Here is a 14,823-nt window from a genome sequence, read left to right as displayed (position 1 = left end):
CATTATTCTATTAATTAAGAAACTTACACTAAAGAAACTTGCCAAAAAAATGAAAATGTGGGGTAATATTTATTTAAAATATTTACTATATTATGTTGATATTGTTCAGGAGGATTTTGTTAATGATTATTGGTTAAATGTAAGTAAAATATCATATTGAGAACATATTTTCATGTGCATTATTCAAACCTGTCTCATATAGGCTGGGGAATAAATATGTGAGTGCTAACATAAATTAACTGATGTTATCACTAGGCGTGGATCAAATTTTTGCCAGTGATAAGATAGTCATCTTCAGAGTCAGGGGAAGGGAAAGTCAGACCAGAAATTAATTTAGATGCTCATAAAGGGGAAATATGATTCCAGGTCCCAATGATCAAGACTTAGCATTGGCAACAGGAGCTATAGTGACAGTGGCTGTGATGGTGCTATTAGTAGCAGCAATCAGTTGTACTTGAAGTATTAATGCAGTCGCACTTTTAGTGGAGATGGTGATAACAGACCATGGGTGTGGGGAGAGAGGGATCAGGATCACATGATACCGTAATATGCACAAGTTTCACAGTAGATTATTTCCCACCTCCAGAAGGAAAAGAGCAAGATGCAGTCATTTGAGAAAGAAAGACTCTGTTGATCCTCTCTTCTCTGTTAGGAGTTACTCCTGGTCATATGTAGGAAACATCTAGGGCATTTGCACATAAAATGCAGACCTTAATGCCAACTTGTTAATTGATCACATGGCTATTTCTCGCTATAATGGCCAAGAAGACAAGACAGTTGGGTCCTCTGGCCAATGAGTTTTTTCCCATTCAAGAAGCCTAACTATGTACAGGAAGAAGGGTGCTTGACAAGTGTGGAATTAGAGCCAATAAACTTCATTATGTGATTAAAATCCTTAACCCCATCTACCTTGAAGTATCACCTCCCTGAAGAGGGTGCACCTGTCATAAGACAGGGCCCGTCCTTGAGCACTCTACCAAGTAGCTTGCTGGGGTGCCAAGGGGGCCAGCAGGGCACCAGTGTGTCCAAGAGAAGAAACATACAGCCAGTGAGGTCTGAGGGACCTTCAGGCCAAGCACATAGGGCTTCTAGGCAAGGCAGGCTGAGGATAGCATTCAGAAGGGAAGAAGAGACAGGCCCTGCCCTTCTCAGTTTCCATGGGTGGATGTGACATCCTCTCCTGCTGAATTCTTCCTCCTACTCTATTATGCACTCAGCCAGTGATATGCGAATGCTCCACTTGCTGACTTTGCTCTGGGTCACTAAGGGCTCATGTGACTGTGTCAGAGAGCAGTCCTCTCTTATTATTAAAATTTCTGTGGGTACCTCTTAAGCACTGACAACCATCTCCAGTGATTTAAAAGAACTGGAGGAAGCATTCCTCAAAGTTCTCACTTCAGAATCCTCAACATTTCTGTGAGACATTCCCCCCCCTCCAGAGCCTCCCCCAAAATAAGGGTATTTTTTTCATGAGGAGAAGGTAGCAGGACCCTCAGAGAGCCATATCTAAAGAAAGTCCTTTAATGTGGCACGTGGGTCACGTTTTTCTCCCCGCCCAGCAACAACTGGGACTCAGTGGAGAAAGGCCAGAATTTTTTTATAGGTAAATTTCACTTTTTCTCTTCAGAGAAAGCTTACAAAGGCATGAAAAGTGCTGTGATGATGTTTGAGACAGTGGTTGGGCATTCCTTCAAGTGTGTGAGTGAACAGAGCATCCAGCTGTCCCCACAGCTTCAGCTGAAAACAATGAACGTCCAACTTCAAGCCTTCGACTTCGAAGGAGATCACTTTGGAAATGGTAAGTTAAAGGTTCATCAAGCCACAAACATAGGCTTCACTTCCAAGTCATGTTCTGTCTGATGCTGTCTAAGGGGCAGGGAATCACATGAGCTTCCTAAATAGAAACATCCACAAAGCTCTAAGGACAGAGTTCCCCCTGGCCACTCTCTCCCCAAAACCAGATTCCTTAACTCATGCACACTCACAGCTCTCTTCCAGCAGGATGCATTCACATTGTCCAACCAAAACACATTCTCACTCATTTCAACACACATGCAATCCATCAGGAAGCACATCTGTGACCTCCCTTATACATGCTACTGAGCCCTGGGGAACTCTGGCATGTTTGGAGAACACTTTATAGATCCTGAGAATTAGTGAATGAAGCTTTCAGAATAGATTCTTTCCCACCTGCAGAAGGAAAGGAGCAAAATTTGAAAAAGAAAGAAACTCTGTTGGATCCCCTCTTCTCGGTACGGGTTGTTCTACCCAACAGTGTTTCCCCATAGTTAGTTTTAGTTTCCATCTAACTTCTGCTTTGGGTTTGAACCACCACAGGCAGAGCTTGCCTGATGCTGCCCAGGAAGGAAACCAGCCCTTGGATGAGGGCCAGGAGCAGAGTAGGGTGACTTTCCAGAAAAGCCTTTTTCTCCCCACCCAGAAAGCAGGGTCACAAGTTTTCCTACTTATGATCAGAGGCTCATGAGCTTCAATTCATAAAATATCCCTCACAGGAGACATCAAAAATCTTATATAAGTTCTTCTCAATTATCCAATATAGGTTAAGCTAGAAGTTTAGCCATATATTAAATTTCTACAGTTAGAATCTGATTTCACATTGGGTTTCATTATAAAATCAAAGATGTGTCTAGCAGAAAACACCTCCGATGTAATGGGAAACACTTAGCAGACTAAGGCGTCAGGCCTTGCTCGCCTTGGAGCCCTGATTTCTGCAGGTTTTACAGTCAGGTTAAATAGTAAAATTTAGAGCTCAGGTTAAATAGTAAAATTAGCAACAAACACTTTGTCAGCTGGTCTCAAAACTTCAAATGTAGGGAAAGTATTTTTTCTAAAGCACATGATGAAGGTTTGAAACCCTCCATGACTGATAATGTGAAATTAAAATGAGGCCCACACTTGCTCATCTTCCCAATCAGAACCTCTGTGAGGCAGGAAGTGAGCAGGGCTGGGGAATCAAACCTTTCAGGAACACACACCTGGCTCCTATTATCAGTGCTAAAAAGCAGATGGAGAGAAGCTCTTTTTTTTTACTTTGTTTTCCTAAAACTCACTGTTCATTGGTGAGTCCTCAAGCATGAGGCTCCGTTATCCTTCGCTCCTCTCTTCCACCCTCTCACCAAACGCTCACAAAGCCCTACTGATTCTACTGCCAAAATATTCTCATTTACCCTACCATCACTGCTGGAGCTCAACTCCATTTTCCTGGCCTTTGCTATTCAGATCTCCCTACACATGCTCAAATGGGAAGATTTATGTCATTCCTTTAACAGTTTTTGTGGGGTTATTTTTTCATTTGTTTTGTTTTTTGGTACCAGGGATTGAACCCAGGGGCGATTCACACTGAGTTGCTTAGCACCTCACTAAGTTGCTGAGGCTGGCTTTGAACTTGTGATCCTCCTACCTCAACCTCCCAAGACGCTGGGATTACACCTGTGCGCCACCACCTGAGTAGTATTTTTTATCAGAGAATGAGAGATGGTGATCAAAAGGAGCAGGCTATTGTAAAATATGGTGCTAAAAAGACATGTGCAGGGGCTGGGGTTGTGGCTCAGTGGTAGAGTGCTTGTCTAGCATGTATGAGGCCCTGGGTTCGATTCTCTCAGCACCACATATAAATAAATGAATAAAATAAAGGTCCATCAACATCTAAAAACAATAATTAAAAAAAAAGACATTATGAAAGGGCTACTGAGGTATAGAGGAAGATTCGATTGACACAGCATTGGTGGCAGACGGAGGGTGGAGTTAGGGAAATCTTGGCCAATGGTTGACATTTAAATGGAGAGGAATCCAACAAGTACAAAAGTTCAGCCTTGTCAAAGAAAAGATCACCCCAAACCTCAGATGCTGACCTGTGCATCATACCTCTTCTCCCTAGGACACAGGAGCCCACAAGAAGTTTACTTTTGCTCTCTTTTTACTATTTTTACATATTTTTTGTTGTTGTTTTTAAATTTTCTGTCACCCAAGGAACACCAGGTTGTTCCAGCAGCCCCTTTAAGAAGAAAAGAGTTTGAATAGAAAACTTGGGTGCAGGAACCCGTTTCTGGAGTTGGAGGACCCAGCTCCAGGGCTCATCTGGATTGAGAGTTAGAACAGGACTCCAGTCATAACCCTCTAGACCAAACCAGTGTTGCCCAAGGTTGGATCTGCCTCCCAGCTGCATCAGAGTCCCCAGGCCCCACCTTAGCCCCACTAAATTCCATATTCCTGAGCATGGGGCCTGTAGATCTACCTTTGAATAAACTCCTTAAGCAACTACCAGCCCTACCCATTTCAGATCCACTGTATTGATCCTTTTCCTTCCTGCTTTCACCCATCTGTTGTCTGAGGCAGCAGGTGGAGGCCCAGAGCTCCATCTCTCTTTCAGTTTCCTTTTCTACCACACTGAGACAGACAGGGGCAATATCACTTCCCAGCTTTTGTGGCCAGCCTGTAACACCTGTTACTCTGACTTCAATTACAGCTGACGAATGCTTCAGTGACAGAAACAGGAGAGAGATCCCTGTGGCCGTGGGCCTGAGTATCGCAGGACTACTTGTCATATGGCTAACCGCATGCCTGGTGGCCAGAAAGAGGCCCAATAGAGGATATGAACGCATGTAAAGCCCCACCTTCTTCAAAATGTGCAGGGCGACGGCCTTGGGAATTCTGGCTTCATATTCAGCCCAAAGTGAAAGGGTCGACCTCTTTTTTTTTGGGGGGGGGGGGCTGGGGAGACAGGGTTCTGGGGATTGAACTCAGGGGCACTTGACCACTGAGCCACATCCCCCCAGCCCTATTTTGTATTATATTTAGAGACAGGGTCTCACTGACTTGCTCAGCGCCTCACTTTTGCTGAGGCTGGCTTTGAACTCATAATACTCCTGCCTTAGCCTCCAGACCCCTTGGATTACAGGTGTGCACCACTGTGCCCCACCATGATTGACGGCTTTCTTTGCCTGTCCCACTTTCCCAAGCTGGTTAGGAAACCCAGTTTTCCACCAGAGGGCCAGCAAAGGGCTGTCCAGAGGGCAACCCCCACCCCACTTCCTCTAGTCGGTTGAGGGAGGCTGTGCCAGCTGGGCCCGAGGGCCACCTTCCATATCTGAATAAGACAGGTCTGGTTTCAAGAATCAGGGGGCAAAAGACAGGCATGAGCACGGTGCTTGGGAGAAGAAGAAAGCCAAAATCCAGAGGGAGGATGATAGGAAAGACATTTTAAAACTGCACTGATTTTTCTTATATATTTTTAAGAATATTCTCAATATTCAGGTTGTTTTTTTTTTTTTTTTAATACTACTTTAGGAAAACCATTCCATTTCAAAATAGATTATAAAGTGAATTTAAACTCCTGGATTTTATCCAAACTCTTACTTACTCAAATTATAAATGGTCTTAATATACTATCATTTTTTAAAAGACATTCTATACTATTCCAATGTATTATCATTTTAAAAAATATAAACTGTCTAATATTTCACTTTTTAATGTAAAACTCATATCAAAGATCTTGGCAAACAAAAGAGGTGTAATAAATATTCATTCTTCAGTTTCTTTAACTTCATTTGTTGTCAGCTTTCTTAACACTTTCTCTTTTCTGATTTGTCTTTCTTCGATGCTATTCTGTCCTTGTATATTTATTGATCTGGGCTATTTCTGGAGGAGAGCTAGGTCACGAAAAAGAGGTTGATCTACCTAGATCATGACCTTTGCCTCTTTGCAAACATTCACCAAAAAACAACTTATAAACCAGTAAATTCCTGATTAGGAGTGATTGTTAACTGGAGGAAAACATTCTATTAATGTTTTTTTATTACACTGAGTGTTTAAATATGAGAGTTGGGATTTCAGTTCAGAAAAAAAGAGAACATAATGGACTTCCAGATGTTCTTAACTGATTTTACTAACAGGAAGTTTCTTTCTTATTTTTTCCATCTTCCAAGGGTGCCTGCCACTCCTCATTTCTAACAGGAAATTTATGAAATTCAGCAACAGCTCTGTAACTGCTGCTTATCTAGGAAATGCACTGGCTCTCTTTAGAGGTATTTTCGCTCTCTCCTCTTTCTTAGAAGTGAAGTGGTAGAGAGGACACTCAGCTTCAAGACAGCCTGAAGAGCCTCTGAAGGCTGAAGTCGGAGTGTCAGGAAATACCTGTTTCCTCCTTAAAAAGGAGATGTCGACAGAAATCTGGGACGTGAGGGCCTGGTGTTCCCCAAAGTGACTCAGGGTTAAGAGCAAGGGCTTGGCTTTGCAGAAACACACCCTCTTCTCTCTTCCTCCCTCAAATAGGCGCCTGCTACAGGCTCCCTTGTGTGCAAGGTGAAGAGCACTTGAAAGATTCTAGAGAGCAGAGGGCGAGGTGTTTATTCACTGTGCCACTAACCACCCTGCAGAATAACTAAAGTAAATTTAATCTTCTAGGATGTGGCAGTTTCTCCCACAGCAGATGAAAACAAAAAGCAAAATTTCACCTCAAGAGTAGCAGGAGAAGTCAGTTCATACAAATTTAGATTTTCCCTTCTAGCATCTTCAGTGAGTTCTTTTGGGTGATGGTTGCCTAAACTCCTGTTATCTATCCCCCACTACCCATACAAATTATCCTTAAAATTAATTTAAATTGACATTGCAGTAACTGCTTCATATGAATCACCAATAAATAAGTGCTTGGTTATGTTACGCACTCACAGCTCTGCCCACCTTCTGTGGAGAGTGGAGGGGCACCTGAGTGGGGCTCCTGACCCTGCCTTCCTTTCCCCCACCATAATTATATCTATCCTAAGAAGCCTACAATTCGAGAAGAAAAATTCTGTGAATGCTTGCTTCCATTCCATTCTTGGAGGAAACAAGAGTGGTTGCTTCATCTTCTTCCTTCTCTGACCTGGGAGAGTGACAGTAGCTCTTGGAAAGGCTAGGAAGAGTGAACATGGGACGTATGGGAGTGAATTGGGGAGCCAGCCCCAAACCTGAGGCTATCTCTAAACTCTAGCTAATTCTCAGGCTACAAAAAAAAAAAAAAGAAGAAGAAGAAGAAGAAGAAGAAGATAGAATCCAAATATGTAGCTCAAAGGGAACCACTGACTGATCTCATAGGCAATGGGGGAAAAAAAAAACATAATTTGCCTAAATGGCATCATAGGAAATTGAATTTCTGGGCTACCCTGCTCAAGTATGAGCAAGAAGTGCATGACCACTATGCAAAAGTACTATAACAAAACAGTCATAAGAATGTTAGAAAATTACACTGACAAAAGGGGGGAGGGTACATTAATTTGCCAGGAATGCTATAACAAAGTACCATAGACAGGATGCCTGAATCAACAGAAATTTCTATTCTCACAGTGTTGGGGACTGGAAAGCCAAGAGCAAAGTGTCAACAGTGTTGGTTCTTCTGAGGCCTCTCCCCTTGGCTGCAAGTAGTCCAGGTCTTCACAAAGAAGACCTATATATCCTTTCTTCCTTCTGTACCTATATGCCCAATGCCATCTCCTTCTAAGGACACCATTCATATTGGATTGGATTTTACTCCAATGACCTCATTTTAACTTCATTTTTTTAGAGACAGTATATCTTTTTTTTTTTTATTTTTTAGTTCTCGGCGGACACAACATCTTTTATCTTATATAGTCATGCTCTGTGGTTCCAGGGTTAGGACTTCAGGCTACGCATGGGAGGAGAAGACAGTTAGCCTGTGACAGAGAATAGAAATGGACACGTTTGATAAAAGACAAAGAAAACTCAGGAACAGAAAGAAATCCCTGACAATTGCTTTTTACTGAGACTCACTTGAGAAGGTGATTCTATGTAAGCAGAGTTGTTAAAGATGAGGTGTTAAATGAAGAAGTAAGATAAAAGGACATTTCACTTCTAAGAAAACAAATTAAATATCAAAGCAGCATCACTCTATATTATATAGAAACAGCAAGAACAGAATAGGTAGGACTGAAATATCTGAAATATCATTTTCATGGCAAGAAAGACTGAAGTAATCACAGTTAATGTACATAAAACCTCATAAATAAAGCATCCTATGGAAGATACTAAATAGAGATGCTATTCAGACCATCCAATGTAATGATAATTGGTATCTCTGAGAGAGCTAAAAAATAGAATGAAGATATATTTGAAGATTCAGAAGAATCTTTCTTGAGATAAGTAATTGAAGCTGGGATTGAAAGAGCACAGTGTATCACAGAAAATAATTGATATAGAAAGTCTAGGACATATCTGAAGTAAGCTATAGAACTTGTAGGGGGATAGAGAATCACTTATAAATGGGGGAGTTAAAGTTGGCTTCAGATTTCTTCACAGTATCATTTAAAACCAATAAACAATGAACTGGTGCCTACCAAGTTCTTAGGGAAAGAAAGTGTAATCCAGAATTAATATTTAGGTATAAACGCAATCAACAGATGTCGTCAGTCTTGAATAAATCCAAGGATGCTGACAGCACCAATAAGCCATTCTAAAGATAATGTTTGACAGTGAAATTTACCCAGATAGGAGATGAGCCATAAGACAAACAAGGAAACAGCAGGTAGGCTTCAGGAATAGGAAAATCACTAACACACACACGCACACACACACACACACACACAAATGCTGTTGAACATTTTATTCATACAAATATAAAAAGTACTAACCAATTATGGATCTGGGAATATAAATATACCTTGTGGTATATGATACCATATTTGTACATGTTACTCATTACAGTATTATTTGCAATAGAAAAAGTTGGCCAAAAAAAAAAGTAAGGGCTCGGGATATAGCTCAGTTGGTAGAATGCTTGCCTCCCATGCATTCTACCCTAGCACCACAAAAAGAAAAAAGAAAACAACAACAACAACAAAAACAAAACAAAACAAAACAAAAAAAACAAGGATCCATCAACTGGGAACAGATTTAAAAAGTAGGATATCCCCAACAAAATACAAAATACCTATAAAAAACTGAGGCTGCTAGATATGGATAAGGAAAAATTATCCAAAATATACTGTTTCTTAACATATATTTTTTTAGTTGCTGTTGGGCCTTTATTTATTTATTTATATGTAGTGCTGAGGATCATACTCAATGCCTCACACATGCTAGGCAAGTGCTCTAGCCCTGAGCCACAATTCTAGCCCCTAAAATATATTGCTAAATCAAAAAGCATAGTTCATAATACTGAGAAAAAAGAAATAAAAGGTTTTTTTTTTTCATTTTTGTTTCTATGTGCACAAATAAACATTGGAACTACATATAAGAAAATTTTTAAAAAGTAGTTGTCTAATGGGAATGGGGGAAGAGGTTAAAGAGGAACTTCTCAATGCACAACATCTTGTTTTATTTTAACGTTTTAAATAATCTGAATATATTCTATCTTCACAACACATTTTGTGGGGGGGGGGGGGGGTTTGCTGGCCTTGAGCACGTGAGGCAAGCACTCTACCATATATATCTGAGCTATATCCCCAGCCCCAACACAACATATTTTTTTAAAAATATTTTTTAGTTGTAAATGGATCTTTTGTTTTATTTATTTATTTATATGCAGTGCTGAGGCCCAGGGCCTCACACATGCCAGGCAAGTGCTGTACCGCTGAGCCACAACTCCAGCCCCCACAACACATTTTTTGAAGACTATAGGAATCATAGTTACCGAATAGAACTTAAATGTTATGAGCCTGAACAGTGATTTTAAAAAATACAATAATATAAGTATTCAAAATTTGGAGTTGGACAAAAGAGATGGAAGAGAATCTATTAATATTGATCTTTAAAGATGGTATCAACAGATAATGTTTAAATTTGGAAACAGGGTTTAGAAAACCCATGACTCTGATTTATTTCATAACATCAATGCATTTCATAATCATTTAATGTGTATTTCATAATCTCATTTTTGAACTTTAAAGTATGCTTTATAAAACAGTACTTCCTGTGACAAATAAACATTGTCATTCAATAATTCCTCCCATTTCATCTTAGTGTTTTTTTCTTCTATTAAATTCAAGTAAAATCAAAATCAAAAGCTTTGGTAAAATAGCACTTGCATGATCCTATTTTGGTAAAAGTACTTTACTCATTTTTCTGCCCATCAATTCTTATAGTTTTAAAGAAAGATGCCTGAAACAGTGCTTGTTCAAGTTAACAATTATTTCTGGGTGGGTAGTTTTGAGGTAATAGGTTTTTACTTCTTTACTTGTACTTTTCGTAATTGTTTTAATCATTTATAGTGAGTATACATTATTTAAAACACAATCATTTTTATTTAAGCACGTGCATCAGCACACACACACATGCACATAGGAAGCAAATGTCTACCAAGATTTACAGTGATTCATTCAAACCAAATGTAGTGATTAGATAGCTACTTTTCTTTGTAAATTTTTCTACATTTTAAATATATTTAAAAGTGTTAAACTAAATAAAACAATATAGAAAGTAAAATTTGCCCTCCACTTTCACTCCAGTCCTTTTTTCAGGTTTTTGTATATCTTTTCACATTGGATACACTGTACGTTTGTTTGGGTTCTTGATATCCTTTGAAGGTCTTTAGGGAACTTCTAGTTGCCACATTGAGAATTTTCACATTATATTTTGGGGTGAAGGTGCAAGGCCTTGTGCATGCTAGGCACACATACTACCACATTCTTTTTAGTGGCTACATTATATTCTATTGTATGAATATCAGTTTAAATTTCTGATAGATTCTCTTAGAGTGGTTGTATGAACATATCTCTTGTTTGTCCAGTACTGGGTAGCAAACCCAGGGCTTTTCACAGGCTGGACTCATTTACTCATTTACCACCACAGCCCCTGAACTTATCTTTACTATGAAGTCCTAGAGATCAACAAGTATGTTTTTTATTTTTTCCACTCATTTTAATTTCTTGTCAAAATTCTTTTTCTCATTTATCTTTAAGTAACTAAAGTCTCATTTACTACAAAAGGGGTTATGAAAAGCAGCATTTCTCTGCTGAACCCTCGAGAGATAAAGTGCTTTAACTACTTTTAACAGCTTCCTCTGATATTTATCTCCATAATTCTAAAAAAGTTTTTAAAAATTGTATAATGATATTTCTTTTTTTAATATTGCTTTAGTTTAGATGGACATAATGCCTTTTATTTTTCTGTGATGCTATGGATCGAACCAGTGCCTCACAAGTGCTAGGCAAGCACTCTACCACCGAGCTGCAACCCCAGTCCTCACGATATTTCTTAATTGGTCAGTTTCCTGCTATAGCAGGTAAAGGATTTATGGCTATACCACTATTTCTGCTTAATTACTAAAGCACATGTTATTATAATTACATAAATATTGCCCATTGCCAATCAAATAGTGTACCACAAATACAGTTTCTTTCTTATATTAATTTTCTTTATTCTGAAATCTCCCTGACCTCTCTTGATCTTTTTTTTCTTGGACTTCAGGTACATAGGAGTGGCTGAATGGTGATCATTGGTTCAGGACACAATTTGTATATGTATGTGTGTGTATGTGTGTGTGTATACACACACACACATATCATATTTTAGATATGTGTATGTAAGATAAATAAGATATATCTATATATAAATGTATCTTATCTATGAGTAAGATATATAGTTCTCCACTTATTTGCTTTTTTCTCCCAAACTCTTTATTACACTGAGTATTCTACCAAGTTCTCCTTAATCCCCAGGTCCTTCCATTCTTCTTCAGCCAAGATTGATTAATCTCTGACCTAACTGATAATATTTTAAATGAATTGAATAGGTACTCTCTGATGGAATAAAGAAAAAACAGTATTGACAAGTTTATAAACTTTCGTTTTCAAACTTTCTTGGTTTTGCTTTTAACTTGTCCTTTAAAAAAAATTAGTTGAAATGATACAAGAAAACCTTGGGAGTGACAAAAATGTTTCAAAAGTGGATAAACATCCCATGTTTTCAAGAGATCATCTAGAATCCTGTGACACAAATTTTCTTTTCCTTATCGACACATCCCATTTTACAGGGAGCACACGTGGGATTACTTCTTGGCCAGTTCAGGAAATAGAGCTAACAATGATTGAATATTAATAGCTGAGGGGGGAAAAAAAGGTTATTTTACTTAATCGACCAATAATCTCATATAGTATCTGCTCACTTTATAAATGAGAGAATTATAAGGGTAAATTATCTAAGATCACACAGTTAATTAATGATGTAATTAAAAGCCAAGACCAGAGGCTAGGGATGCAGCTCAGTGGTAGAGCATGTGCTTGTCATGCTTAAGGTGCTGGGTGAAAACTGCGCGTGCGCATACTCACACACGAAAATCACATTTGACTCCAATGCTCATGTCCTTTCCACTCTCTCCTTTCTGGTCTGTCGTCACCAAACCTCACCTACTATATTGTATTTGTTTTCTCTCTTAGTGGATGAGTGTTCGTCTGACTACACAATTGTGCTTCCAGTGATTGGGGCCATCGTGATTGGCCTCTGCCTTGTGGGTATAGGTGTCTATACAATCCGCCTAAGGCGTCAGTCATCTGGATACCAGAGAATCTAATTGGTGCCCAAGGGAAATGGAATTTAGAGAATTCGTTCATCGTTTTCAGTATGTTGGGGGCTTAACTTAGGGTGTGGGTTCTTCCAATGATGTAAACCACCATCTTCCTCTAAAACCAAATTGTGATTTAAGTTCAAGCAGCACAATTTCTAAATATTTCCAAATATTTCACAATTTCTAAATATTGTTCATCTTATGACTTAGTGTTTAAGAGTATTTTCTAGCTTTCTTCAGAATATTGTAACCAAAAACAATTGAGATACGTTGAATCAACATAATGCATGTAAAGTGGCATGTGCCTCCATATTATAAAGTGTCCACTGTGATTAATGCTACCTGTGTTTGCATTGAGAATTTTATTTTACCCTTGATCTTTTCCAGGTTAAAAAAAAATGGACTTTCAGTGCTTTTACCATCTGTGTTTATTTGATGTATATATGCCTTATGAGACTTATCTCCTTTTTCAGTTTAAATTTTCAAAAAGATCATCAGAAAGAACAACGTATCTCAGGTTGTCTAGGTTTTTGATGTGAGACCAACATCAAAATCTCGATGATTGCTGTTCCAGATTTACTAAATACTACAGACAACAGAATTAAATAAGCAAGCAGCAATTACCATGGCCCTATCAAACACTTGTGTCAGACACTAGGCTAAGGCATTTACACACATCTAATTTAATCCTCACAATTTACAGATTAGGAAACTCAGATTTAAGGGCTACAGATCACTTAAATACCGTGCACTTAAGGAGTGGCAGAGCCAGAATTGGAATTCATGTTGGTCCGGTATGAAGGTCTTTGATATTTTCATGGTACCAAGTGGCCTACAAGAATAATGAGACTAAGTGCTACTCACACCTCCCACCCACATCTGCTCCATTTCTTCTGAGGAAATGGATGAACCCAGAATCATGAGACATTAGGGTACATGGAAGATTGCAGATAATAAAATAGTCCATTTTTAATAAAACTTCCCAGCCTCCTGAAAGAGACTGAGGAGCTCTGTAAAACATGCGCCAATTTCCCACTTTTATTGTTTAGCTGTGTCTGTAAAGATGAAGGAAAGCGAAACACTTCTCCAAGTTCCTTTTATTCAAAAACCAAGACTGCAGACCAAGGAACGATTTTTCTTTATTGAAAGTAGATATCGCCCTCTTGTGGTAACATTCTGCTTCTGCATGTTGTGGTCATTTTATTCTGCAGTTCACTTTATTCTGGAGAGCAGCCAAAAGTAGTATTCCTGCTTAGTTTTGCTGCTAATGAAAGGAACAAAGTCAGAATATTAGCAACAAAGACCACATGACCCTACCCTCTTGAACAGAGTGGCATTCAATTCAACCTAGAGAACATACTGACATTCCTGACTTGTTCCCTTGTGAATCCATAGGATCAATAAGTCTTAATGGAATATTAAGTGTATTTAAAGATTTTGTAATAAAATTTTATTTTGAAGATTCATTCATGTCATTTATTTCTTGTAATTAGTTTTTGTGCTACCTAAATTTTTCTTTCTTCTTCTTATTTTTTTTAATGGGGATAAAATGCAGGGGCACTTTACCACTGAAGTACATCCTCAGTCCTTTTAATATTTTATGTTGAGACAGGGTCTCACTAAGTTGCTGAGAATCTCACTAAGTTACTAAGACTGGTCTTGAATGTGTGATTCTCCTGCCTCAGCCTCCTGATCGCTAGAATTATGGACATGTGCCACTGTATCTGGCTAAAATTTTTCTTACCATCTTTCTTTAATATGGATGTTGTTGCTTGAATCAAGCAAATTATCTTTCTATAAATAAATTATTTTAATATTTTATTTATTTAGTTAGTTATAGTTGGACACAACACCTTTATTTTATTTATTTATTTATTTTTATGTGGTGCTGAGGATCCAACCCAGGGCCTCCTATGTGCTAGGCAAGCGCTCTACCGCTGAGCCACAATCCCAGCCCAAAATAAATTATTTTATCCTATTCTCCATTGCCACATTATTACTCAGTGGGAAGATCCTATTGGGAGAAGCTGAATGGCTACACCATTCAAGTTACAGACTAAATCTCTCAACTTTTAGGTAGAACAACCAACTGCATACTGTCTTAAGAGCCCATACACCAACACTGATGAAGAACTTACTCTGGTAGGAGCTCAGATAACTAAGAGGTCCTATATTAATCATCCATATTGATCCAATGGAGAGAGACAAAATAGTGTCTTCTATAATGATAAAAAGGAATGGAAGAATAACTTCTGCCAAGGAAGAAGAATTACATCTCAGAGAGGAATTGGTCCCTCTTCAATCATTAA

At 38.7% G+C, this 14,823-nt stretch overlaps 1 protein-coding gene across 2 annotated transcripts in view; it reads left to right on the top strand.

Moving 5' to 3' along the window:
• The window catches only part of LAMP3 (lysosomal associated membrane protein 3), a 34,984-nt gene extending 21,057 nt beyond the window's left edge, over window positions 1-13,927 (top strand). Inside the window, exons 5-6 of one of the 2 annotated variants that reach the window (XM_081300921.1) lie at window positions 1,628-1,798; window positions 12,387-13,927. In XM_081300921.1, the coding sequence (XP_081157047.1) occupies window positions 1,628-1,798; window positions 12,387-12,520 (305 nt within the window). In that variant the 3' untranslated portion in view covers window positions 12,521-13,927. Of the gene's footprint in view, window positions 1-1,627; window positions 1,799-4,486; window positions 11,078-12,386 lie in introns of those variants that run through there. The other variant, XM_081300920.1, reaches the window with a different exon arrangement.
• The last annotated feature ends 896 nt before the right edge of the window (window positions 13,928-14,823 follow it).

The sequence above is a fragment of the Spermophilus citellus genome, assembly GCF_964194105.1.
Source record: "Spermophilus citellus genome assembly, chromosome: 7".
Classification (NCBI taxonomy): domain Eukaryota; kingdom Metazoa; phylum Chordata; class Mammalia; order Rodentia; family Sciuridae; genus Spermophilus; species Spermophilus citellus.
Note: the sequence above shows the minus strand (reverse complement) of the source record. Positions and strands in the feature narration are given on the sequence as shown.